The following is a 24,761-nucleotide window of genomic DNA, read 5'->3' as shown; positions in this document are numbered from 1 at the left end:
TTTGGGCTAACTCCTGGTATCTCAGGGTCCTAACACCGCCCTTGCTCAACGGTTTCAGACTCTATTAAATAACAATGATCGACCATCTCGTCTCTCCAGTTTTCATTCTTCTCCGCGGGAACAAAGACTCGTAAATCCCGCTCTCTGATTGGTTCCTAACCCGGGGGCCACAGCGACGCTCCTGTGCTACGAGTTCCGCCGCAACAGATGGACCTCTCTCCTCCTCCTCCTCCTCCTCCTCCTCGGGATGCTCCTCCTCTGACCTCCTCCTCGCACGAGCTCCTTGATGCTTGGTCGCACGCGCGCCGCTGAATGTTTCCAACGGCAGGAGAACGAGACCAAGTTGTGGTTACCCGGAACCGACGGTTGATCCGCGAGGGAGGAGGAGGAGAAGAACCGAGAAGCACGGTAGCTGAGCCGAGATAGAGTCTCCTAAAGTCGGCAAGAAATCCAACACAGGTCGGTGTAGCTAAGTCTGCGTATCAACATTTCTTTAAGGTGTTGCGAACGGGAACGAGTGCCTAATTGTATTGTCTAACTACAATGATTGTAATTATTTTACAGCGGATAGTTAGCTACCCCTAAAACGCCTCAACGACTCAAATGTACTCCAAGAACCATAAATATCATCCGTTTGTTTTGTGTGTTATTCACATTCAGCGAGCAACCACAAACCACAGCACTTTGTTTTATGCCCGGGGCAGAAAGCGAGAGAAAATGCTCCTCATATCACACACATCTATCTATCTATCTATCTATCTATCTATCTATCTATCTATCTATCTATCTATCTATCTATCTATCTATCTATCTATCTATCTATCTATCTATCTATCTATCTATCTATCTATCTATCTATCTATCTATCTATCTATCTATCTATCTATCATCTATCTATCTATCTATCTATCTATCTATCTATCTATCACAGGTTACATGACAAGCGAGGGCTGATTAAAATCCCATCTGAGCACACATGTATGGACGGAATATCCTAAAGTGGATGTTTTTAAAGCTACCTCAGTACAAATGTACCATTTAGTGGTACTTTAGTGGTATCAAAATATATATTGTGTTAATTATTTGCAAGGTAAATATGAACAAACTCAGTAAGGCTTTTTAAAAGATGAGTTCTTTGAACATCTTGGTTGTTGCTTCTTCAGGAACGTCTTAAAGATGGGCGGTGGAGAACGTGTCGAGGTCTTCCTGGTGGAAAACAGTAAAGGATCCTCCAGTTCCAGTTTAGAAAACCACTGGAGTTAGCTAGTCTATGAGTTTTGAGAGCACGTTAACTAATAGCATCATTGCAAGCTAATACTAATAGGATTCTCTACGTTTTCTGCTTTCAAACTCTGTGGCAGCATGTTAACTGAGGAGTTTGTAGAGTGCTCTCTTTGAACAATTTCATGAAAGCAATTTAATGAGAAACTAATTCTTTAAAGTGCAATGAATGTGTATGTTTTTTTTTCAGCTTTTATGAGGGATACAGTCATCTTGGATTTTAAGGCGGACGTTAGTGTGAAGACTGACATTCCCACTAGCAGTTCTGACCAAAATGGACCTTTCTGTTTTTTCTTCTAACTATAAAATCAGAAATGTCAACTTCTGTGTTGAAAGCAAAATTAAACTGCATCCTTCAGCCAATGAAGCACTTCCACTTTTTGTTTTGTGATATAATCCAGCAAATAAAAAATAATCAGGGTACTATGGCCATACAGGCTAAACATGTCTATTATGGTTGTAGTTTTAAACCTTACTGAGATGGCATGTTATAAAAAGTTTATTATGCCATTGAAACAATAGGAAGCAGATTGTAATGAAAAACAACGTTGCTATCCCTTTGCTCTCAATGATTGGTTAAAAAATTTGCTTGCTTACAGATTTCATTTTTACTCATGTTGAAATGTCCAGATGTGAATTCTGAAACATTTACAGAAATGTTCCTTGAGGTCCAAATTCCAAGTGGGAAGGTTTTGCGTTTCTCACCAACCCCAACCTCCATATCCATTCATGCATATAAGCTTAGTGTTAGCTGCAGTTACCACTTCTGATGATCTTGTTGCAGTGCCTTGCAAAAGTATGTACACCCCATAGACTTTTTCCACATTTTGTAACATTACAACAGAAGATTTCAACTTATTTGATTGGGTTTTTACATGATAGCCAAGCAGAAAGTAGCAAAGTTCAAGGTTACTATATGTTTTCCTCTTGGGTAGATTTGTCTTATATGGTTCAAAATACAGGCTGCACGGTGGCGCAGTTGGTAGCACTGTTGCCTTGCAGTAAGAAGGTCCTGGGTTCGGTTCCCGGCCGGGGGTCTTTCTGCATGGAGTTTGCATGTTCTCCCCGTGCATGCGTGGGTTCTCACCGGGTACTCCAGCTTCCTCCCACAGTCCAAAGACATGCCTGTTAGATTAATTGGTAACTCTAAATTGCCCTTAGGTGTATGAATGAGTGTGTGCTTGGTTGTTTGTGTGTTGCCCTGTGATGGACTGGCGACCTGTCCAGGGTGTACCCCGCCTCTCGCCCATAGACTGCTGGAGATAGGCACCAGCTCCCCCGCGACCCACTATGGAATAAGCGGTAGAAAATGACTGACTGGTTCAAAATACACATAGACACACATCGGAAAATGAAAGAAAAAAAAAAAGATATCTGGGAAGTCAATTAATATTATTCAGGAATAAAATTTTTTTTAAACGAATCTTAAACATGGGCTGTGCAGTCATGTCCTCCCCCTTTACTCTGATACTCCTCAATAAAATCTAGTGTAAAGAACTGCCTTCAGATCTCATTAAATTTAATCAGATGTGATTAAATAAATCACTTTGAAGTTTGTGGTTGTAAGATGTCAAAGGGGTACTAATAGATTTGAAAGGCACTTTAAATATTTTGCTTGAACAATCTCCAATAGTGAACATGTTTCTACTGGCTCTGAAAGTCCAAAATGCAGACATAGACATTAATCTTGACCTGAAGCAAATCCCCCCCCAACTCTGAGCTGAAAGGAAATTTGGTTTGATGTCCTTTCCAGACCCAAGTTCCCACTTCAGAGAGAAATGGAATGTAACACAGCACTGTTTTCATCTTCAGTTCAGCCTGTAAGTTGTTAAAATCACCACCGCTTTACTCTTTTATAATGTTTCCAATGAAGCAAACAATGGTCAGTGTGTTTCAGCTCTCCAGACACGGCTGATTTGTTCCTGTTTACCTTGCCTATCACTTATACCAACATTTCCTTTGAGAAGAAAACCTGAAAATATATTGCTAAACAAACAAAAGAAGAAATAGAAATGAAATATTATACTCCATAAAAAAAATATTTCTCATTTTTGTTGGATCAGTCTTTGCTTTGGGTTGAAAAGCATGTCCTCACATATGAAATTAAACGTGATCTAACTAACTGAATTTGTATTTATTTAGTTGTATTTGTAAAATAAAGACGTCAGAAAGGAGACATTATTACATTAGTTTGTAGTATCTGATTATTTTCCAAGTTAATAACCATTAGTATTCAAATTGTTCTACCATTTTACGCAATTCTGTTGTTAAAAGGAATAATAAAACCAGATAGACAGATTCTGAATGATATTCTGGGATGTTTCTTTTACGTTGTCAACAGGGATCCATTTTTTTAAGGGGAAGACACAGCTAGCAGCATTATTACCAACCAAGTATGTAATTACTCAACAATGGCTGAAAGTTGCTAAACAAACATTGTCCTTTACGTGTTTTCAGAGTGCATGTTCACAATCCAGATTGACTGAAAACCAAGAAAGTGAAAAAAAAGGGACCAAACAATTGACCTCTAGAGACTCTGAAAGCCATTTTTGGATAAGTCATTCCTTGCTGCATATTTCACGTTCTCATTAGGTCCTGGAGCAGCCAACACTGTTTCTGGGCCAGGGCTGTGTGTAGTTTAGTCGGGTTTTTGTGTGTTGTTGCTATGGCAGTATTGACAATAGTGAAACAGAGCAGTAGTCATGTGAACGCTGAAAGACAGCGGAGATCCTGTTGGGTGGTTTGGGAGAGAAACAGGAGGAGGTTTGAAGCTATTGAAGCTGTGTCAGCCGAGGACGTTGACTGAGGAGGTTTAGAGGCAGCAGGGTGAGAGGGCAGAAAACAAGGGGGGCATGTGTGTATATGAAAGAGAGAATATGGGGAAAACAGTCAGGTTGTTGTGGTGAGGATGTTGGATGGAAACCGGGCTCTTCATCAGCTGAGTTTTATGGTTCCAAACAACTGAGTAGGGGGCTTAAGAGCAGATGATGGAGAGTGAGGATTGGCTGGTTTTATAATGAGCCCCAGGGGAATTCAGACGCTCAATAAATTTTACATTTGGACTGTATTTCAGCACACAGAAGAACGCTGCAATCTGAAGCAGGTCTGGGTCAGCTATGGGTCAGGCTGTCTGGCAGCTGTGCTAATGTTGGCTCTGCTGCTACGGTCTATATCTCAAAAGGACCCATTTCACAGAGACAAGAACTTCTACTTGGACTCATTTATGGTTTGAAGTGTATGATTTACTGAAGCCCTTTAATAAAATTACAATGACCTTATGTTTACACACACTGAATAAAAGGCACATTCGTTCTCTTTTGCCACTGTCTGACATTAGATTCAACATTTCCTGTTTTAGGTCAGTTAGGATTACCCAGTTTACATACATACATTGGAATGTATGTACACTATGTACCCGACTTGAATTCTGTTTGATTCGATTGAACTGACTTTGTAAAGTGCCTTGAGATGACATGTGTTGTGAATATATAAATAAAACTGAATTGGTTTGAATTTATTTCTCACTGCCAAATTTCAGAATACATTTTTTATGACTTTCTTTAAAGATGACATGAATTAAGATTAATATACTTGAAGGAATTTGGGAAATCCCATATAATGAGGACACCATTGCTTTTAAAGCTTATTGTAGGTTAATTCCCTACATTTGTGGTAAACGGAGGCACATCTGTGGATGTATTTTAAGGCGACACCTCAAACACACAACTGGTAACATAGAAAATAAAAATAAATTAGTCAAGATCACAGGAAGAATAAAGTGTATACAACGTCTAGATGCCAGAAGATGCAACAATCATCTGTTCAAACGACTATAGGGAAAAATATAACAGAAATAAACTGCATGGGAATGAACAGGCATCATACTATTCAGGTAGGAGACGGGTTCTGTGTCCGAGAGAAGAATATTTGTTCATATCAACCAGAACAAAAGCAAAAGAAAGTGAAGAAGCTAGTTAGAGATGAAGAAGTTGACAAAACAATAAAACCCAGATTAAAGTTTACCAATGCACTCAGGGCCCCCCATCCATCCATTTTCTAAAGCTGCTTCTTCCATACAGGGTCACGGGGAAGCTGGTGCCTATCTCCAGCAGTCTATGGGCGGGAGGGTACACCCTGGACAGGTTGCATTCAGGACCAAATATCTCAAATTTTGAAGACATGACCTGTGGTCTGGTGAAACTAAAATTGAAGTATTAGATCCTAATGCCCATCGCTACATTTTGAAAAAAATGGGAGAAGCTTGCTAGCCTGAGAACATTCCCCAACTGGAAAGTACGGGGGTGGCAGCATCATGTTGTGTGGGTGTTTTGCTGCAGGAGGGACTGGTGCGCTTAAAAAAATAGAGCTTGGAAACAAAATAATCTTTCAAATACACAATGACCCTAAGTAGACAACAATATTATTTTCAAAGGGGCTTAAGAACAACAAAGTCAATGTTTTTGAGTAGGTATCACAAAGATCCAATCTCAGTTCTGTTAGGAGGAACGGGCCAAAAGTCCAGCAAATGTTTGTGAGAAGCCTCTGAAAGAAGAACCAAACAGTTTGACGTACATTTTACAGTTTAAAGGCTCCATTAAACGTTGGAATTGAAAGAAAGCTTAAAAAATCTATTTAAGTATTTAGTACACAGGTTTGGTAATCCCAACTGACTTGAAATAGTATATGTTTATTCAGCTTAAATGTCAGACAAAAAAGATAACATGTTTCATCGGTATTTACAGTGGCATCATCGTGTTACTGTGTGTTGCTTTGATGTTATATTTTCAGTCCAGGCTAGTTTGATTCAGAACAGTTTTTATACCAACTTACTCGCTACTTCAGGTTAGGTCCTTGCTATATTTTAGGATCTTTAGGATTTTAACAATGTTAAGCTTAATGTTTCAGGCCTGTTTTTAAAACAAAAATCACAATCCACACTTAGTGCCAGTTATTTAGCCCTAACTGCAACGCAACATTCATAGTCAAAAAATCACAGCACAGACTCATTATAATCTATATAATGGTATATAAAAATTTATTTTTGACAGTCAAACAAAAAAATGTGACATTTTTCAGATATACAAGGAAAATGTCAGAACATTTGACATTATTAAATGTGTACACTTTACAGATGATGCCTTAGATGCAGCTGTTTAGATCAAATGCCTGATTAGATCATGATGTCAGAACCGGAGGTAAAATGAGGGTGGATTGGTTTTGCTGCGAGGTAGTAGAGTAGTTGACCTACAACTGGTCCAGCTTTGTTTGGGTTTGACAGTTGGTGGCGTGTCAGTCACAGACCACTGGCATCATCCGTTAATAAGTGTTGGAGCGAAGCCTCTTTTGACCACAGCATATGATACTTGATATCAAAGGCTAATGGATGCCATTGTGTCAGTCAATGGTGAGCTTTTGGGTGCTTCGCAGGCCTAATCTGGCTGCTGAAATATTGATAGACCTTGGCGTGGGACCTGGCTAATTGCTGTTTAATATTTAATATATGCACGTTCATTTCATAGATCGACAGCCTTGGGTTGTTTATCATAACTGTGTTTAAATCTGCTGGTCAGGTTGTGTTTACGCTGAACTTTTGAGGTGTGCGTCTGATCCCAAAGATTGGAGTGTAATGACAGGATCAGAGAGTTTAGGCGTGGGTTATTCAGCGCTGTTTCTTCTTGCGTGGTAGTTGATCTGAGTTGTCTGAATTGAGGAAGTTTTGGGCTGTATGAGTGGTAGTGTCAGTTTCCTGTGTGACTGACTTAGCAAAGGAGGAAGCGATTTGACGGAAGGGGAGCACTTCCTTTAAACACACCCATTCTTCCCCGTCTTTTCGGTGTCATACAGAATAAAAACACCCTCCTGGGCTTTTTAGCACCTGACAAACTGCAAGTACCCCTGTGTAAAGACACAGATTGGACCTATCTGACCCTGTGCTCTCTGTCCAGATAGGCGGCTTCCTGGTGACTCAACAAAAAATCTGCACTTTTCCCTGTGGTAAGATCGCTGAAACTTGTACAACACACATTCCTGCTGTGTATAGTGTATATATTAAATCATGTATGTTTCATGCTGCAGGTGTCTAAATCTATTAATTTTAACTGTTTACTTCCTGTCAAATCACCCCTGTCAGCATTTTGATATGTTTAGGGAAAAATGTAATATATTTAACATAAAATATAATCGTCGGGGCTGTAGTTTGTGTGTGTTCTGTCAGTAGCAGGCTTACTGATGAATGTTTAAGCAGCTGATATAATCCAAAGCAGCAGGTGGCCCATGTGTCCTGCACCTGTCTTTCTGCTTCCGGAGGCTTCGTTCCTGCCAAATTGTACACAGACTCACACTGAGTCCACTCAGCAGGAAGGCAGAGAGCAATTATAAACAGCTGCATGAGTGGATGTGCTGTTCAGGCGGTAGAATTAAAGAGCATGCAGGAGAGAATAAAGATACAGCTGCCCTATTCCTTCATGACACACCAAAGGTCTGGTTTATAAAAGGCCTCGGAGGGGTTTTATCACTCATAATCTTGAGGGGAATGGTTGACAGGAAAGACGATATGATCTTATGTTGTTTTTTACCGTCTGGAGCTTTGCCTCCTCCTTTTCCTGCAGTCACTTTCCTCCTCCTCAGCCCGTCCTCTATGTGCCTCTGAGTTTGTCATGAGGAGTCACGGGACTGAATCTGATAGATGAGCGTTGACTCTGTGTTTGCTTCTTTGTTCCTCAGCTCCTCTCATGCTGTCTGAGCATGGATGGTACACAGGACGGGGTTCAGATCGGAGAGAACAAGTTCATCAGCAAGTAAGCTTTCATTTCAAGCATTTTCTCACATAACCTCATACGTGTGAAAGAAATTATAAACTTGTGTTGGCTGATAACTGGTCTTCTCTTTGGTAACCTTTTGGAAATTCTGTGTTTGCAACATTGGCTTAACTTGAGATGGTTTGTGAGTACATCTGTGGAGTCGTCAGCTGTAATCAAACAACTTTAACTAGCTGGTTTGTTATTTTATCATTCACCATGACGTACATATGAGGTTTACAAAATTAGAAACAATATTTCATAAAAAATTGGTGTCAGGTATCTTGCGCCAGCAGGTATTTGAAAATAAAGATATGACCAAACCTTAAACTAAAAAAATCAGAAACAGTGGTTCCAGATAATGGAACAAATCAGTGTTGTTTTACCAAACTGCCAGCATGACAGGATGCTTAATATATCTATTGCTGGCTACATTTATTGGCAAATAAATACCACGTTAAGAAAAAAAATGTATGGTACAATTGTTTGGTATCCCTGCTGTTAATACATTGTTTTTCTAACAGCGCAGCGCTTGGGCTTCTCTAACATTTCAAAATATGGAGCATACAGAGAGACGGATCTTAGACCATTCCTCTGTACATGATCTCTCCAGATCGTCCAGAGTCTTTGAGTCCTCTCTTATGCTCTCTTCTCTTCAGCTCGTCTTAAAGGATTTCCATGATTTAGCTCTGCGGACTAAGATGGCCACGGCAGAAGGGGGATTTTGTGTCTGTTGAACCATTTCTGTTTAGATATGACAATATGTTTTGGATCATTATCCTGCTTAGAGACACATAATGATCACTTTTGGTATTTCTGACAGTCTACCAGATTGTTCTCTATTTCAAAGAGAACTGGCCCACAGAATAAGAGATCCTCCACCATGCTTAACAGTGGACATGAGATGCTTTGCCAGATATTTGTCCTTAATTTCAAAGGACAAATATCTAAACGCATCTGGTTTGTTGACAAAACGCTGAGTTTTAGTCTCATTTGACTAATTCACACATTTCTAGGAAGAGCCCCAATAGTGCATAGAAAACTCCACGTTTATGTTTGTGACAGTAGGACGAAAAAGACTTTTTGACATAATTTCCAAAGAAGGGTTTTGCATATAAAGTCTGGTGATTGTTACGGAGGCTTTGCCATCCCAAAATGCATCTCTTTGCTTCAGTTTTATTGACTGTGAGTTTTGGAGGTCATTTTTACCTCCCTTACCATCCTGCTCTATGTGTTTGGTGGCATGATTAATTAGGGTCCTTCTTCACGCTAGTGGCCGGCGGCTGAAACAAAGAAACCCTGTGATTCTGCAATTCCTCGAAACAGTGATTAAACTGTGGCAACAGTATTTAAACCAGAAAAACACGTTTAAAAGGCCACTGCTGGTTAAGTTTCATTTTTGAAAAGGTCCCAGAAACTCTGATTAACCTAAAAAGTCAAGTATAATAAAAAAAAAACAAGTTTTTTCTACAATTACTTTCTTTAAAGAGGTTGTTAGGGGTTCCATTAAATATGGTACCAGTAATATAAATAAAAACAGTTATTATTTAACAGAATAAATGTTCTTGAATTAAAGGTTGTATTTTTCGAAGTATTTCAGTTTTAGATTATGCTACAGCAATCAAAGATTAATTTATTTTTGTACTTTTTATACGTCTTTAGCAGCAAGAAATAAAGCATCAAGTCAAATGATACAAATCAGATTTTATCTCTGTATATGATGCACATTTTCAGATTGTTGGCATATTTTGCACAATAAATCATCCGTCAGAACCTTAAAATGTTTGTTAGCAGGTTATAATTTTGGGATATGATAATGCAGCTGAGAGAAATAACTCAGTTTTGCTTTAAGTTCTTGTTTTCTTCTTAGCTGAGATCAAATGTTCAAGCAGTGGGGCTTGCAAAAACTAATTTATTTATGAAGTCCAACAGGAGGCATGCACATATACAGAGCTGGCCAAGAAACCTACCAGCACTAAAAAAAGTTTCTCATCTTCATTTAATACTGGTTCATAATCTTAAAGAACTGAATCCAATGAGCCTTTGATTAAATTCTGGCTGCACAGCAAATCTATTTAAATGCGTCTGCTACGCTTGGTGTTTTTATGGCTGGAGCAAAAATACATGGTCGTTTATGAACGACGTTTCTCAATGATTCAGCTTTTCTGTCTTCAGGGCAACAGTCCTCTCGCATCTTAAAACATACAACCTTTATTATGAGGGACAGAATCTCCAGCTGCGGCACAGAGAGGTGAGTGATTACAGCCGCCTCCTACTTTTATATCTAACTTTAAACACAGCATTCCCAATGTCACCACTCTTCATTCCTCCTGACCTTCATCGCAGTCTTTTTACATGTAACACACCCTACCCATTACACCATCTGACCCAAAGGCGTAATAACAGCCTGTTGGGTGTGTGCAGACATTGATTAGTGGCTGTGTCTCCAAAACAGGAAGAAGAGGAGCTCATCATTGAAGGCTTGCTAAATATCTTCTGGGGCCTGCGGCGACCAATCAGACTTCAGATGCAGGATGACCACGAGCGAATTCGACCGCCGCCGTCCTCCACATCCTGGCACTCAGGCTGCAATCTGGACAGTCAAGGGCAAGTGAAACCAGACAGATCCAGTTACACTTCAGTGACCGGAACTGGTGATGAGGGTAGATATTGATTATTATGAGTTAATGACAGGGTTGTTAAATCTTTAATTAAACAAGGAAACGGTATCTAAACAAGAAAAACCTTTCAAGGCTTGGTAAGTTTTGTCAACAGGCTTCAATTCCTATTTTTTTACTGCACACAGCTCAAATCAGACATTAAAATTATACTGGTGCAACTCAATAAATTAGATTATAGAAAAGATTATTCATTTCATTTCTATTTGTGAAAAAGGGAAATTAATGTGTTATTTAGATTTGTAAAAGACTGACTGATATTATTATATGTTATTCATATTTCAAGCATTTATTTCTGTTAAGTGTGAAGATTATCTTTTACATCTAATGAAACACAAAATTTAGTTTTTCAGAAAATTAAAATATTACATAACTCCGATAAAAAAGATTTTTAACGCAAAAATGTCATCCTACTGAAAACTGTGTCCATGTATAGTTTATTCACCCTTTAGTTGGTTGGGCCTCCTGCATGAATTTCTGCATCAATGCGACGTGACATGGAGACTATCTCCTTGCCTCTAATCCCTGTCTGTGGGATAGGGCTCAACATAATCTCTACTTCTCCTAAATAATGTTTAGAAATGGCAGCAACACTTATAACTGAACTGTTGTTCACGTCATGATTGTGTATTTAAACAAATGATAAATTGTAATAACAGTCAACTGTCAGAGGGTAAAATTTATGTACATGTTTTGATATTTGTGAGCTCTAGTTTTTCTTTTTTTTTTCATCCCTGGGTGTAGAAATATTTCAGAAAAGCTCATCTTTGCCATCGGTCTTACTTTACTGAATTGAGAATCAAGTAGGTTTGGCGTTAAATCATAAATGTATTTATCTTTTGTATTTAATTTGGTTTGTGTGATATGTTTACAGTTTTGTGATTTTTCTGCTCTTACCTTGTCTCTCAATAATTTATTCTTTCTTGTTTCTACATCTGCAGTTCTCCCAACAACACAGATGATCAACAGACCTTTGAACAAAGTCCACCCACTGTGGAAGTGACTCCACCTGACAATAAACACGAAGACGACGAGGCGACCGATGAAGGTGAGCGACTTTGAAGACTGTGCCAAAATATCCATTTATGGTTTATTAGTCCCTTCTCTGTGAGAGATCAAGGATCTAGTAAACGTCATCAATCAGTATGGTGTCATTTTTGGCAAGACGAAATGTATCATTCACATCCTTTTAGCTAAATCAAATGAACAAATCATTTTTTAAAAGCTCTGGACTTAATCTTTTACCAGACAGATTTCGTTTCCTAACTGCCAACATTTCATGACCAAGAAATCAGATCTTATTTTGAATTTATGTGTAGGACCAGCTAATACGGATCACAGCATTTGTCTGTTTGTAAAAAGTATTAGAAATGCTTAATTTGGATTTTCTTCCCACAAACAGCGTCTTCCTTTTATAATGAATCCCTCAGTGATAATAGTCAAGATTAACCTGAGAAGCACTTGACTTCATATCTTAAAATATAAGTTTAAGATGTAAGATTCTAGTTTAATGATCGGTGAACATTTTTATTTGTTTATCAACATTGGATAATAAACAGTAATCTAATAATGTATTTATTTCGTTGTTCAGAGTGTTAACCTCCTCTGGGAGGGAAGGTGTTATCACGAGAGTCTGGGGGAGTTTGAGTTTCGTTTTTTTATGCTTGAGCTGGGAGACAGCGGGTTGGTAAAAAATAAACTAGGCAAAATTATAAACGTGGTGTTTATGAATTTTCATGGTAGCAGAGGATGGTTACCAATTACAGAGTACCACCGAAGTTTGACGAGGCCAGTCCATAGGAGTGCTGTAACAATGAAGTTAGTATTTGGAAGCTTGTTACGGACTTGGATCCGAAAAAACAGGCACTAGCAGAGGCGCTGGAGCTCGAAGGGAGAGCCAGAGAGACTGCTTTGGAAATATCCACAGAAAATCTGAACAAAGATAACGGTATGGAAACCTTGCTTACTAAATTGGACGCGGTATTCCTAAGAGAAGACAAAGACCGCGCTTATGAAGCATACTCCTATTTTGACTCGATATCCAAAGACAACACAATGTCAATGGCAGACAACATAATAGACTTTGAACAACGATACAACCGTATGAAGAAGTACAATATGACCCTGCCTGACGCTGTGCTGGTGTTTAAACTCCTGGACACGGCATGTCTCGAGGAGAAGAATTGCGTCTATGAAGTCTGGATTAAAGCGGATTTTTGGAGGAAAAACCAGCGCACCAAGCAACGGCAGCGGGACACAAGATGCCATTTTATTTACAGAGCAAAGACCACCAGGAAGATTCAGACGGAGCAGCTGCCCATCACAGAGCGGACAGCGGCAGCCACAGCAAGGTACAAATCCACTTGATAAATATGGTAAACGAACAAAATGCGCCATTTGTGAGAGCACGTACCATTGGGCTAAAGACTGTCCTCATCGGAGAAATGAAGTGAAGCTGACAGAAGATGTAGAGGAATGCAACATTACGTTATTTACTAAAGTAATGACTGACTCTGAGATCTTTCTGATTGAATCACTTGGATCAGCTATCATTGACACTGCCTGCACACGTACTGTTTGTGGTGAAAAGTGGCTGGATATTTACATAAAAGACCTGAGTCAAAGCCAAATCGATAAACTGCTGCAAACAAAATATCCAAGCTGCAGACCTTTCAGATTTGGAGATGGTCAGGTGGTACACTCCAACAGAAAAGTGAAACTTCCTGCCAAGATCGGACAAACAAAGTGTCATATTGAGACAGAAGTAGTTTCTGTAGATATTCCATTATTGCTGAGCAAAATGTCTCTAAAGAGAGCTGGAACTGTTTTACAGGTCCTTCTCAAAATATTAGCATATTGTGATAAAGTTCATTATTTTCCATAATGTCATGATAAAAATTTAACATTCATATATTTTAGATACATTGCACACTAACTGAAATATTTCAGGTCTTTTATTGTCTTAATACGGATGATTTTGGCATACAGCTCATGAAAACCCAAAATTCCTATCTCACAAAATTAGCATATCATTAAAAGGGTCTCTAAACGAGCTATGAACCTAATCATCTGAATCAACGAGTTAACTCTAAACACCTGCAAAAGATTCCTGAGGCCTTTAAAACTCCCAGCCTGGTTCATCACTCAAAACCCCAATCATGGGTAAGACTGCCGACCTGACTGCTGTCCAGAAGGCCACTATTGACACCCTCAAGCAAGAGGGTAAGACACAGAAAGAAATTTCTGAATGAATAGGCTGTTCCCAGAGTGCTGTATCAAGGCACCTCAGTGGGAAGTCTGTGGGAAGGAAAAAGTGTGGCAGAAAACGCTGCACAACGAGAAGAGGTGACCGGACCCCGAGGAAGATTGTGGAGAAGGGCCGATTCCAGACCTTGGGGGACCTGCGGAAGCAGTGGACTGAGTCTGGAGTAGAAACATCCAGAGCCACCGTGCACAGGCGTGTGCAGGAAATGGGCTACAGGTGCCGCATTCCCCAGGTCAAGCCACTTTTGTACCAGAAACAGCGGCAGAAGCACCTGACCTGGGCTACAGAGAAGCAGCACTGGACTGTTGCTCAGTGGTCCAAAGTACTTTTTTCAGATGAAAGCAAATTCTGCATGTCATTCAGAAATCAAGGTGCCAGAGTCTGGAGGAAGACTGGGGAGAAGGAAATGCCAAAATGCCAGAAGTCCAGTGTCAAGTACCCACAGTCAGTGATGGTCTGGGGTGCCGTGTCAGCTGCTGGTGTTGGTCCACTGTGTTTTATCAAGGGCAGGGTCAATGCAGCTAGCTATCAGGAGATTTTGGAGCACTTCATGCTTCCATCTGCTGAAAAGCTTTATGGAGATGAAGATTTCATTTTTCAGCACGACCTGGCACCTGCTCACAGTGCCAAAACCACTGGTAAATGGTTTACTGACCATGGTATCACTGTGCTCAATTGGCCTGCCAACTCTCCTGACCTGAACCCCATAGAGAATCTGTGGGATATTGTGAAGAGAACGTTGAGAGACTCAAGACCCAACACTCTGGATGAGCTAAAGGCCGCTATCGAAGCATCCTGGGCCTCCATAAGACCTCAGCAGTGCCACAGGCTGATTGCCTCCATGCCACGCCGCATTGAAGCAGTCATTTCTGCAAAAGGATTCCTGACCAAGTATTGAGTGCATAACTGTACATGATTATTTGAAGGTTGACGTTTTTTGTATGAAAAACACTTTTATTTTATTGGTCGGATGAAATATGCTAATTTTGTGAGATAGGAATATTGGGTTTTCATGAGCTGTATGCCAAAATCATCCATATTAAGACAATAAAAGACCTGAAATATTTCAGTTAGTGTGCAATGAATCTAAAATATATGAATGTTAAATTTTCATCATGACATTATGGAAAATAATGAACTTTATCACAATATGCTAATATTTTGAGAAGGACCTGTAGATCTGGATAATGACAGAGTTTTCATGTTCAAACAAAACATTCCTCTTGAGTTCACTAGTTCAGGACACTATTGTGTGGACATTAGAGATGAAACTACAAAAATGAGTAGCAATGAAAGTGAAGCCCTTGTTGTCACAGCAGGGATGTCTATAAAAGAGAAGCAAAAAGTTCTCCTGAAGCTGCACAAGCAGTTTGGCCACGCCTTTGCAGATCGTCTGCAGAAGCTCATTCACAGCTCTGTAAATACTGACAAAGAGTGTTCGGTCGTTTTACAGAAGATTATTCAGGACTGTAAGATATGTCAGAGATACAGCAGGACCAAGCCCAGGCCTGCTGTTGGTTTGCCCTTAGCCACAGAATACAATGAGACGGTGGCAATGGATTTACATGAGTTGGAACCAGGCATATGGTATCTGCACATCATCGATCATTTCAGCGCTGGAAACATTGTGAGGAACCAAGAAACCCTCTGAGATCGTCAACTCGTTCATCCACTCATGGATAAGTGTACACGGTGCTCCCAAATGGATCTACACAGACAACGGTGGAGAGTTCAACAATGAGGAAATTAGAGACATGGCAGAAAACGTTAACATTGAGACAAAGACTACAGCAGGATACAGTCCCTGGAGCAATGGACTGCTTGAGAGACACAACATGACAGATTGAGATCCTAATGAAGGTGAAAAGGGAAAATGGGCATGGTTGGCAAACTGCTCTGGGCTCTTATGGCCAAAAACAGTATGGTCAATGTGCAAGGTTATAGCCCACATCAGCTTGTGTTTGGTCACAATCCTAATCTCCCTTCTGTTTTGACTGATAAACTACCTGCGCTAGAGGGTACTTCTATGAGTACTAGAGTAGGACAGCTCTTAGCAGCACTGCATGCTTCCAGGAGAGCCTTCACAGAGGTGGAATGCTCAGAAAGAATAAGAAGAGCATAAGGCCTACAGATGATAAGTATGAGACAGGTGACAAAGTGTACTACAAGCGAGTAGATGGTACAGAGTGGAAGGGCCCTGGTGCAGTTATTGGTCAGGATGGAGCTGTAGTGTTCATAAGACATGGTGGGATTCTTGTCCGAGTACATCAGTCCAGGCTAAATAAAGTGAACGTACAAAGGGAGGATAAACCACTACTACTGTTACTGAAAATGATAGAGAAAATGAAGACATGGTTCATACTGATGTGTCAGAGAGTTCAGATGATGAAATGAGTGTTAATAGAGAAGAACAAATCACTGAGAGCACAGAGCAAGATGAAAGAAATGTCAGACAGACTTACGAAACAAACACTGAAACAGAGGGTGATGTAACTAATATTCAGGGTTCTACTTACATTAAACTGAGAACGGGTCAGACAGTCACATTTACTAACAGAGATGATGGTACTCAGCACACTGCCAGAGTCTTAGGTAGAGCAGGAAAAGCCAAGGGGCGATACAAAAACTGGTACAATGTACAGCATCTTGACCCAGATGGCAGTGAGGGACAAAAACAAGCATTAGACATGTCACAGGTTGATAACCTTCACACTGAATGTGAAAATACAGATGCTGATTTATTCATTGCCAAAGACATCTATTTTGATGCTGCTAAACAGCAAGAGATTGAAAACTGGAAAAATAATGTCTACGAGGAGGTCGCAGACAAAGGTCAAAAATGTGTTTCAACTAGATGGGTCTGTACGTTGAAAGAAACGTCAAAGGGTATCGTTCCCAAAGCCCGCCTTGTGGCGAGAGGTTTTGAAGAAGTCAATATTCAAGAGTTGCAGTAAGATTCTCCCACATGTGCATCGGAGTCACTCTGGCTGCTGATGGCTGTGATCTGTCAAAACAACTGGAAAGTTCATCCTATGGATATTAAGTCTGGCTTTTTGCAGGGTATGGAACTATAGAGAGACATTTACATTCGTCCCCCACCTGGAGTGGGCGTGGATAATGCTTTGTGGAAACTCAAAAAATGTGTGTATGGACTTGCGGATGCTTCCCTCTACTGGTACAACAAGGTCAAAGAACTTATGCTGAACACTGGTGGTAAAATGTCAAAAGTTGATCCTGCCGTGTTTTATTGGTAGAATGAGCAGTCTAAAGTGACAGGAGTACTGGCATGCCATGTGGATCATTTTCTTTGGGCAGGTTCAGACCACTTTGTAACTAATGTTTTCCCTGTACCCAAGTCTGCTTTTCATGTGGGACGTGAAGAGCATGAGAGTTTGTCTTACATGGGGATCCACATTGCTTCTTTGGGCGATGTGGTGCAGGTGCATCAGCATAGTTACGTTGACAACCAGCAAACAGTTCATTTACAGGCATCACGAGCTGTACAGCGAGATAACCCACTAAATGACACAGAGAGAGAACAACTAAGGTCCAAAATAGGACAGATCTTATGGGTTGCAAGACAGACTAGACCCGATGTTATGTTCGACACATGTAGCCTGGCATCCAACATTAAGAATGCTACTGTTCAGTTCATACATGATGCGAACAAAATGATTCACAAACTCAAGTCGGAGACAGTCACACTTAAGTCTCAACATCTGGGCAACAGTAATAACTTGGGTTTAGTTATCTTCAGTGATGCTTCACTGGGCAATCTTCCAGACCGAGGTACACAGGGAGGGGCTTTACTTGTCCTAATGGAAAAAGACAGGAAAATTCTCCCCTCTGTTTTGGCAATCTACGAAAATCAGACGTGTGGTAAGAAGCACATTGGCTGGAGAAACCCTTACCATGTCAGATGGTATTGACAAAGCAATGTTCTTATCTACGCTCTACTCTGAGCTCACTACTGGTACAGTAGATCTTAACTCTCTTCCCCTCACTTGTGTTACTGAAAACCATTCCCTGTTTGACGCACTTAAGTCGACAAAACAAGTCACAGAAAAGAGACTAAGATTAGAAATAAGCAGTATTAAAGAATTCATGCAAGAAAACAAAATTAAAGAGGTGTGTTGGTCAAAAGCAAAGTAACAACTCGTTGATTGTTTGACTTCAGAAAGGTGCTTCCCCCCCTTATGCTCCTTAAGGCACTGGATGAGGGTGTATGGACACTGTGATGTTATGTACACTGTTTAACATTCATTTGGTGGTAGCTTTTAAAATGCTACTATGTTCTGATAAATGTTTTTTGGTGACTGTTTTTTTAGCCAAGGTAAACCTCTTATCTATTGTTAATTTTTATTTAAAGAGAAAGAGGGAGATGGTTAACCCCCTCTGGGAGGGAAGGTGTTATCGCGAGACTCTGGGGGAGTTTGAGTTTCGTTTTTTTGTGGTTGAGCTGGGAGACGGCGGGTTGGTAAAAAATAAACCTGGCAAAATTATAAACGTGGTGTTTATGAATTTTCACAGAGGACAGTGAGAGCTCTGCTCAGCTTCTCCGGACAAAAAGCGATGCGGGGGTTTTAAGACGTGGCCAGCGGCGGTCTCCAAGCGACCAGAGAAAGATCAGACGCCATCGATTCTCCATCAACGGACACTTTTACAACCATAAGGTGCTTTTGTCTGTGAATCTCTAACATTTAGAAAAATAATGCAGAGAAACTTTTGTAGAAAAACATCACTATTTAATGTTCTGTTCTGTTCAGACAGCAGTGTTTACGCCTGCTTATGGTTCCGTTACTAATGTCAGGATCAACAGCTGTATGACCACACCGCAGGTGCTTCGAGTTCTCCTCAACAAGTTTAAAATTGAAAACAGCCCAGATGATTTTGCGCTCTATCTTGTCCATGCAAGTGGAGGTAAGTGTTTTTCTTGTTCTGGTTGGAAATGAAGAATAAGGACCGTGGCGACTAATACAATAGATGTTATGATTTTTTTGTCTGTTTTTTGATGGAGAAAAGGATAACATTCAAATATGTTTCCAAGATAAAGATGCCTTGTTTTAAAAGGGGTGCTGGATATCTCACAGCCGAGAAGGCAGCCAGCTGAACCAGAGGATCCTGGACACCTGGCCAGCATAAATTATCCAGCTGAAAGTATCCATCCTGTTAGCCAATGGATTGTTTACTGCTGGAAGTACACAGCACGTCCACCAGCAAGAAAGAGAATCCTGTGTTTTTGTTGTTTATGGCCTCCATGGTAACATCTGGCAGCAGCCGTCCTTCGCTGTATGTGACGAAGTGGTGGGTTTTCTGTTTGAACTGCCTGAACTGGACCTGTGGCTCTACTCGGGGGTGTGCAGGCTGGTAAAAAGACATTCCTGGCCAAGGAGCTACACTGATTGCTGCTTGAACTTCAAGAAATGTGATAGGTGCAGTTTAAAGGATGACACCACCTAATCAAATTGCTCCAGACAAAATAAAATCAGTTTAGTTTGTTTCTTTTTAATACATATTTAATGACAGATAAATGACTTCTAGGTCAAAACCTAGAATTTTTGCAGCACCAGTTAACAGGTTGGGTTATTCTGCTGCCGGTTTCTGACAGGCATGCACTAAGGTTGGTTCATACACTGGAAACAGATCATCTGAACCTTTATTGACAATTAATTTAGAAACGTGTAAAAATTGTCTTGAAAGAAAAACATATCACTGCTGTTTTGGGGCCTCAGTGGAGCAAACTGGTGTAATATTACTAGAAAATAGCTGAGTAGGAGGGGAACTCCTCCAATAGCCGTCTCACGTTTTAGGATCTATTCTGTTTTTTTGTGTAGTACAATAAAACATAAATAAACGGGACGTCTCCGCTTTAGGAGCTTGTTTTGAGAAATAAAGATATTAACTGAAAAACATAAGAAATATGAACTGTGTAAATATAATAAATTGCACATTAGTCATTTTTAAGTGCACATTGACTCACTGGCCACTTCATTATGTTCATCTTGCTAGTATCGGGTCGGACCTATTTGCTTTCAGTACTGCCTTAACTCTTCGTGGCATAGATCTAACAAGGTGTTGGAAACGTTCCTCTGAGAGTTTGATCTATAACGACATGATAGCACCACAGCTGCTACAGATACAGTCTGACCCACATCCATGATGGGGGTCTCCAGTCCCACCACATCCCCAAGGTGCTGTGTTAGATTAAGATCTGATGATTTCATGGATGTGGCTGGAGTACAGTGAGCTCATTGTCATGTTAAAAAAAAAAAAAAAAACAGTTTGAGATATTTTGAGCTTTGTGATATGGTCCATTATCCTGGTGGAAGTGGCCATCAGAAGACGAGTGTACTGTGGTCATAAAGGGGTGGAGGTAGGCTGTGTTTAAACAATCCTCTGCTGGTCCTGTGATCCTGTGGCACACCCGTGCTGGTGTGCCACAGGATCACAGGACCAGCACCAGCTTGAACCGTTGACACAGGGCAGGATGTCTCCAGGATATCGTGTTTTACGCCTAATTCTGACTACCATCTGAATGCTGCAGCTGGAATCGAGACACATCAGACCAAGCAACATTTTGCCAATTCGTTATTGTCAAAAACTTGTTGCGCCTGCTTTGTAGCCTCAGTGTCCTGTTCTTACCTGACAGGAGTAGCACACCATGTTGTCCTCTGCTGCTGTAGCCCAGCTCCTTCAAGTTTTGACGTCTTGGTCATTGAGAGATGCTGTTCCACATACCTTTGCTTCCACTATTGCCTTTTTGTCATCTTGAACCAGTTTGCCCATTCTCCTCTGTTCTCTGACATCAACATCATTGCCACACAACTGCCACTCACTGGATATTTTCTCTTTGTTGGACCGTTCTCTGTAAATCCTAGAGAATGGTTGTGTATGAAAATCCCAGTTAATCAGCGGTTTATAAAACATTCACACCAGCCTGTCTGAAACCAACAACCATGCAATGCTCAAAGTTACTTAAATCCCATTTCTCCCCTATTCTGATGCTCAGTTTGACTTGAGTAGCTGCCATGTGATTGGTGAATTTGCTTTTTATGTTTACAATCATTTGAACAGGTGTACCTAATTAAGTGGCCAGCGAGTGTATATGCTTTATATTACATCATGTACGCTAACTGACACATTTTGGTTGCGTCGATGTTTCAGAGCGTGTGAAACTGAAGCGGACTGACTTTCCCCTGGTGCTGAGAGTCATGCAGGGTCCCTGTGAGCAGGTCTGCAAGGTCTTCCTCATGGAGGAAGACTTGGGTGAAGAAGTCACATATGATGTAAGTCACCTCATTAACTTTCTGACATTATACTCCCAGCTACCAATATGAACCTTACATAGATATTGGCTTAATAGGGATCTTAAATATTTGGAGCTTTGCCAGTAAATGACCCCCTCTTTCCACCAGGTGGCGCAATATATCAAGTTTGAGATGCCTGTCCTTCAGAGCTTCATCACCAAGTTAAAGGAGGAAGAGGACAGAGAGGTGCAGAAACTCAGAAGAAGGTACCACAAATACTAAAGATAATGTAAACAGTTGCAGAAACTGAAGTAAGAAATCTTCCTACTTTAATTAACTTTTGATTTCTTCCTGTCTCCTTATTTTCAGGTATAATTACCTGCGGTGTGTAATTGAAAAGCAGCTTTGTGGTCTTCCAGAAAAGTGTATTTAACCTAATATTGGTGAGGATTCCCTCCAATACAAACTTTTTACACCTCTAAGCCGTCACCAACACAGAGCATGGATTCCCAGAAAACATCTGGCTCCTTTTATTTCCTCCATCGTGTTTTTCTGCTTGTATGTATTCACATACACTGCACACAGAATGACATTTCTGTTTTCCTGAGTGATTTTACCATTTTTATTTGTTTATAAGCTTACTGAGCCTAAAATAAGGGGCCACATCCTCTGTCCTTCCTCCAGATATAATTCTAATCTATTTCAAGCACAACTGTAATGTAACAGGATTGTAGTAAAGTGCCTATTTAAAATTTTTCCAAGCACAAAATGCTTACAAATGATCAGATATTTTGAAAGGAACAAAAGAGCCAGAGCCAACCACAGTTTTTAAGTACACCGATGCCAGTCTATCCAGTTACATTCCTCCCTGATCAGCAACTGTGGGAATCTGGGAACTGAATTAATATTTATTGCCCTTGTTTCATTGCAGCTGATAAATCAGACTTGTATTATGTCATTTTGTCTCTGGTTGTTCTGCTGATTAATAAACTGAATGTTAAGTTTTGTTTGTATACTGCAAAAGATTTGGGATTTTCTGCATTTTTTAAAGTTACAACTATTAACTTTAAGCTGTTTTATTGGAATCTCGTGTGAAAGACCAATGTAAAGTTGTGCACTGTTGTAAAGTGGAAGGAAAATGTTGCATCATTTTTAAATATTCCTTAAAATCTGAAAAGTGTGGCACTGTTGTTTGTATTCAGTCCCTCTGAATACAGACCCTCTTGTAGAACCATCATTTGTCATTTGGGTCATCTGGATGCTTGTCTCTACCACTTCACTCATCTGCACCCTGGAGGTTTTATTCTTCTTTATTTTATTCATTTATTCTTATTCCATGAGGTTCAATGTCCCAAGCTGAAGAATAGCATTCCCACAGAATGATGGTGCCTAAGTAACCTTTAGCGAGAGCACTTCTAATGGTTTCTCACCACTTCTCGTTAAAGCTATGATTTGTTGACTGCACGACTAACAATTGTCCAGTCGACAGATTGTCCCACCTGAGCTGTGGATCTCTGCAGCTGTTCCAGAGTTACCATGGGGCTCCTGGCTGCTTTTCTGATTAATGCCTGGGCTGTGTTTTAACATTGCTCTGTGATGTTTAATGTTTGGGATATTGTTTTATAACGTAACCTGTCTTAGATTTCTCCACATCTTTAACCCTGACCTTTCTGCTGTGTTTCTTGGTCTTCATGATGCTGAATACAAATGGCCATCACACTTTTCAGATTTTTATTTGTAAAACATTTTTAAAAACCACAGATCATTTTTCTTCAACTTTCCAATTCACTGATTTGTGGTGGTCTGTCACATAAAATCCCTACAAAACATTGAAGTTTATGGTAGGAACATAACAAATAGTGGAAAAGTATGAATACTTCTCCAAAGAGCAGTAAAAGTTCAACTACAACCAGCAGCTGACAAGATTGTAAACCAGAGGACATGACGAAGAAGCTTTTCTAAGTCACCTCCTGAGGCTCACTAACACATTGAACTTGTTTCAAAGTGAAAAAGTGTGAAGGTGACGCATAGTCTTATGTTTTTTGCCTTCTTCTGAAAGTCTAGCTTATTAGATTTACATTTTGATATTTGCAGGAATTTAACAAACAAGAATAGTTGTTTTAATTAGTGAATTTTTATCTGCAGACAGATTTTCTTCAGACCGATGCAGGCTGTCTTTTTTTTTTTTTTTTTTTGGTAAATGTTTTTTATTAAATTTTTATTAAATGCTTGCTTTGTTAGTTCATATCAGACAGACTGAATTTTTTGTATTATGCCAAGTGGTGATAATAACACACATCCATTTGATTTAAGATTTAACGCAAGAACCACAACAGAAAAATTAAAGCCAATTAAAGCTGTGAATTACTGTGTTGATCTTTAAAGAAGAATGTTTGAAATGTATGAATGTGCATTAGAAAACAGCACCGTTTGGCTCCAAATGAGCAGCACTTTGCGTATGTGTTTCCACGTTACGTGTTCAACATTTCTGTCGCTTCTCCAAGGACAATTTAGTGGACTACACCCTCCATTGTTTCTGTGGGACTCTGAAAGCACGCATGTTTATATTTTTAGCAGCTTCTAACACTTGCCTGCTTTGTATCGTCTTTTTACAACACATTAAGTTGACTTTCAAGGCTTGAAAATGTGAAGAATTCATGATACCCCTTCAAAATGAAGTCTGTTTTTCATACAGTGATTATATTATTTAATAAAAAGCCGTCTTTGGAACATTTTTACATATTGTGTAATTGTTACTTCTGTCTGTTTTGTTCAGGTTAATGATGAAGATGTCATTTAATGTGTATAACTGGTTATACACATTAAATGACATCAGGCGTTTGTAATGAGTGGCAATGAGTTTTTTTGTCTGTGGAAAATTTTGTCCTACTCTTCAATTGTTTTCAAGCATCAATTGCCTAGTTTGGTCATACCATAGCCTCCCAGGTGTATTCAAGTCCTGACTTTGACTAGGCCAGTCCAAATCCTACTTTGATTTTATTTTTTCAATTATTCAAAGGTGGACCTGCTGGTGTGCTTTGGATAGTTTTCCTGTTACACAGCTTACGTTTGCTGGTAGAAACTGATGGACGGACGTTCTCCTTGAGAACTTTCAGTTCATGAAGCAGCAAATCAGGCCCATAACATCACACTACCACCACCATCTTTGACTGAGGTTCCTCTTCTGAAATGCTGGGTTAGTTTTATCCATCCAACCATTGTCTTCACTTATCCGGGGTCGGGTCACGGGGGCAGCAGCCTAAGCAGAGAGACCCAGACTTCCATGTCCCCAGCCACTTGGGCCAGCTTGTCCGAGGGAATCCCATGGCGTTCCCAGGCCAACCGAGAAACATAGTCCCTCCAGCGTGTCCTGGATCTTCCTCTGGGCCTCCTCCCGGTAAGACGTGCCCAGAACACCTCACCAGGGAGGCGTCCAGGAGGCATCCTAACCAAATGTCCGAGCCACCTCAACTGGCTCCTCTCGACGTGGAGA

General features: G+C 40.2%; 1 protein-coding gene across 3 annotated transcripts; it reads left to right on the top strand.

Moving 5' to 3' along the window:
* Positions 1-178: 178 nt before the first annotated feature.
* rassf2b (Ras association domain family member 2b) lies at positions 179-24,006 on the top strand. Of its 3 annotated transcripts, none has more exons than XM_047381662.1 (11): positions 179-459; positions 7,231-7,275; positions 8,005-8,078; positions 10,254-10,329; positions 10,534-10,685; positions 11,698-11,804; positions 18,552-18,694; positions 18,788-18,941; positions 21,186-21,307; positions 21,437-21,534; positions 21,638-24,006. In XM_047381662.1, the coding sequence occupies exons 3-11, from the start codon at positions 8,026-8,028 to the stop codon at positions 21,699-21,701; spliced, it is 969 nt and encodes a 322-aa protein (XP_047237618.1). In that variant the 5' UTR covers positions 179-459; positions 7,231-7,275; positions 8,005-8,025; the 3' UTR covers positions 21,702-24,006. The 3 variants fall into 3 exon arrangements, with proteins under 3 accessions (XP_047237618.1, XP_047237619.1, XP_047237617.1); XM_047381661.1 differs by having other exon boundaries at positions 180-459; positions 7,227-7,275; XM_047381663.1 differs by lacking the exon at positions 7,231-7,275.
* Positions 24,007-24,761: the final 755 nt, after the last annotated feature.

Source organism: Girardinichthys multiradiatus, chromosome 12 (genome assembly GCF_021462225.1).
Source record: "Girardinichthys multiradiatus isolate DD_20200921_A chromosome 12, DD_fGirMul_XY1, whole genome shotgun sequence".
In the NCBI taxonomy this organism is placed as follows: Eukaryota; Metazoa; Chordata; class Actinopteri; order Cyprinodontiformes; family Goodeidae; genus Girardinichthys; species Girardinichthys multiradiatus.
The sequence above is the reverse complement of the archived record's forward strand: the minus strand, read 5'-3'. Positions and strand labels throughout refer to the sequence as shown.

Excerpts from the sequence above, each read along its gene's own strand:
- rassf2b (XM_047381663.1), top strand. The coding sequence starts at position 8,026 with ATGGATGGTACACAGGACGGGGTTCAGATCGGAGAGAACAAGTTCATC. Across the intron at positions 8,079-10,253 it reads GAGAACAAGTTCATCAGCAA|GGCAACAGTCCTCTCGCATC; the intron begins GTAAGCTTTCAT and ends TTCTGTCTTCAG. Across the intron at positions 10,330-10,533 it reads TCCAGCTGCGGCACAGAGAG|GAAGAAGAGGAGCTCATCAT; the intron begins GTGAGTGATTAC and ends TCTCCAAAACAG.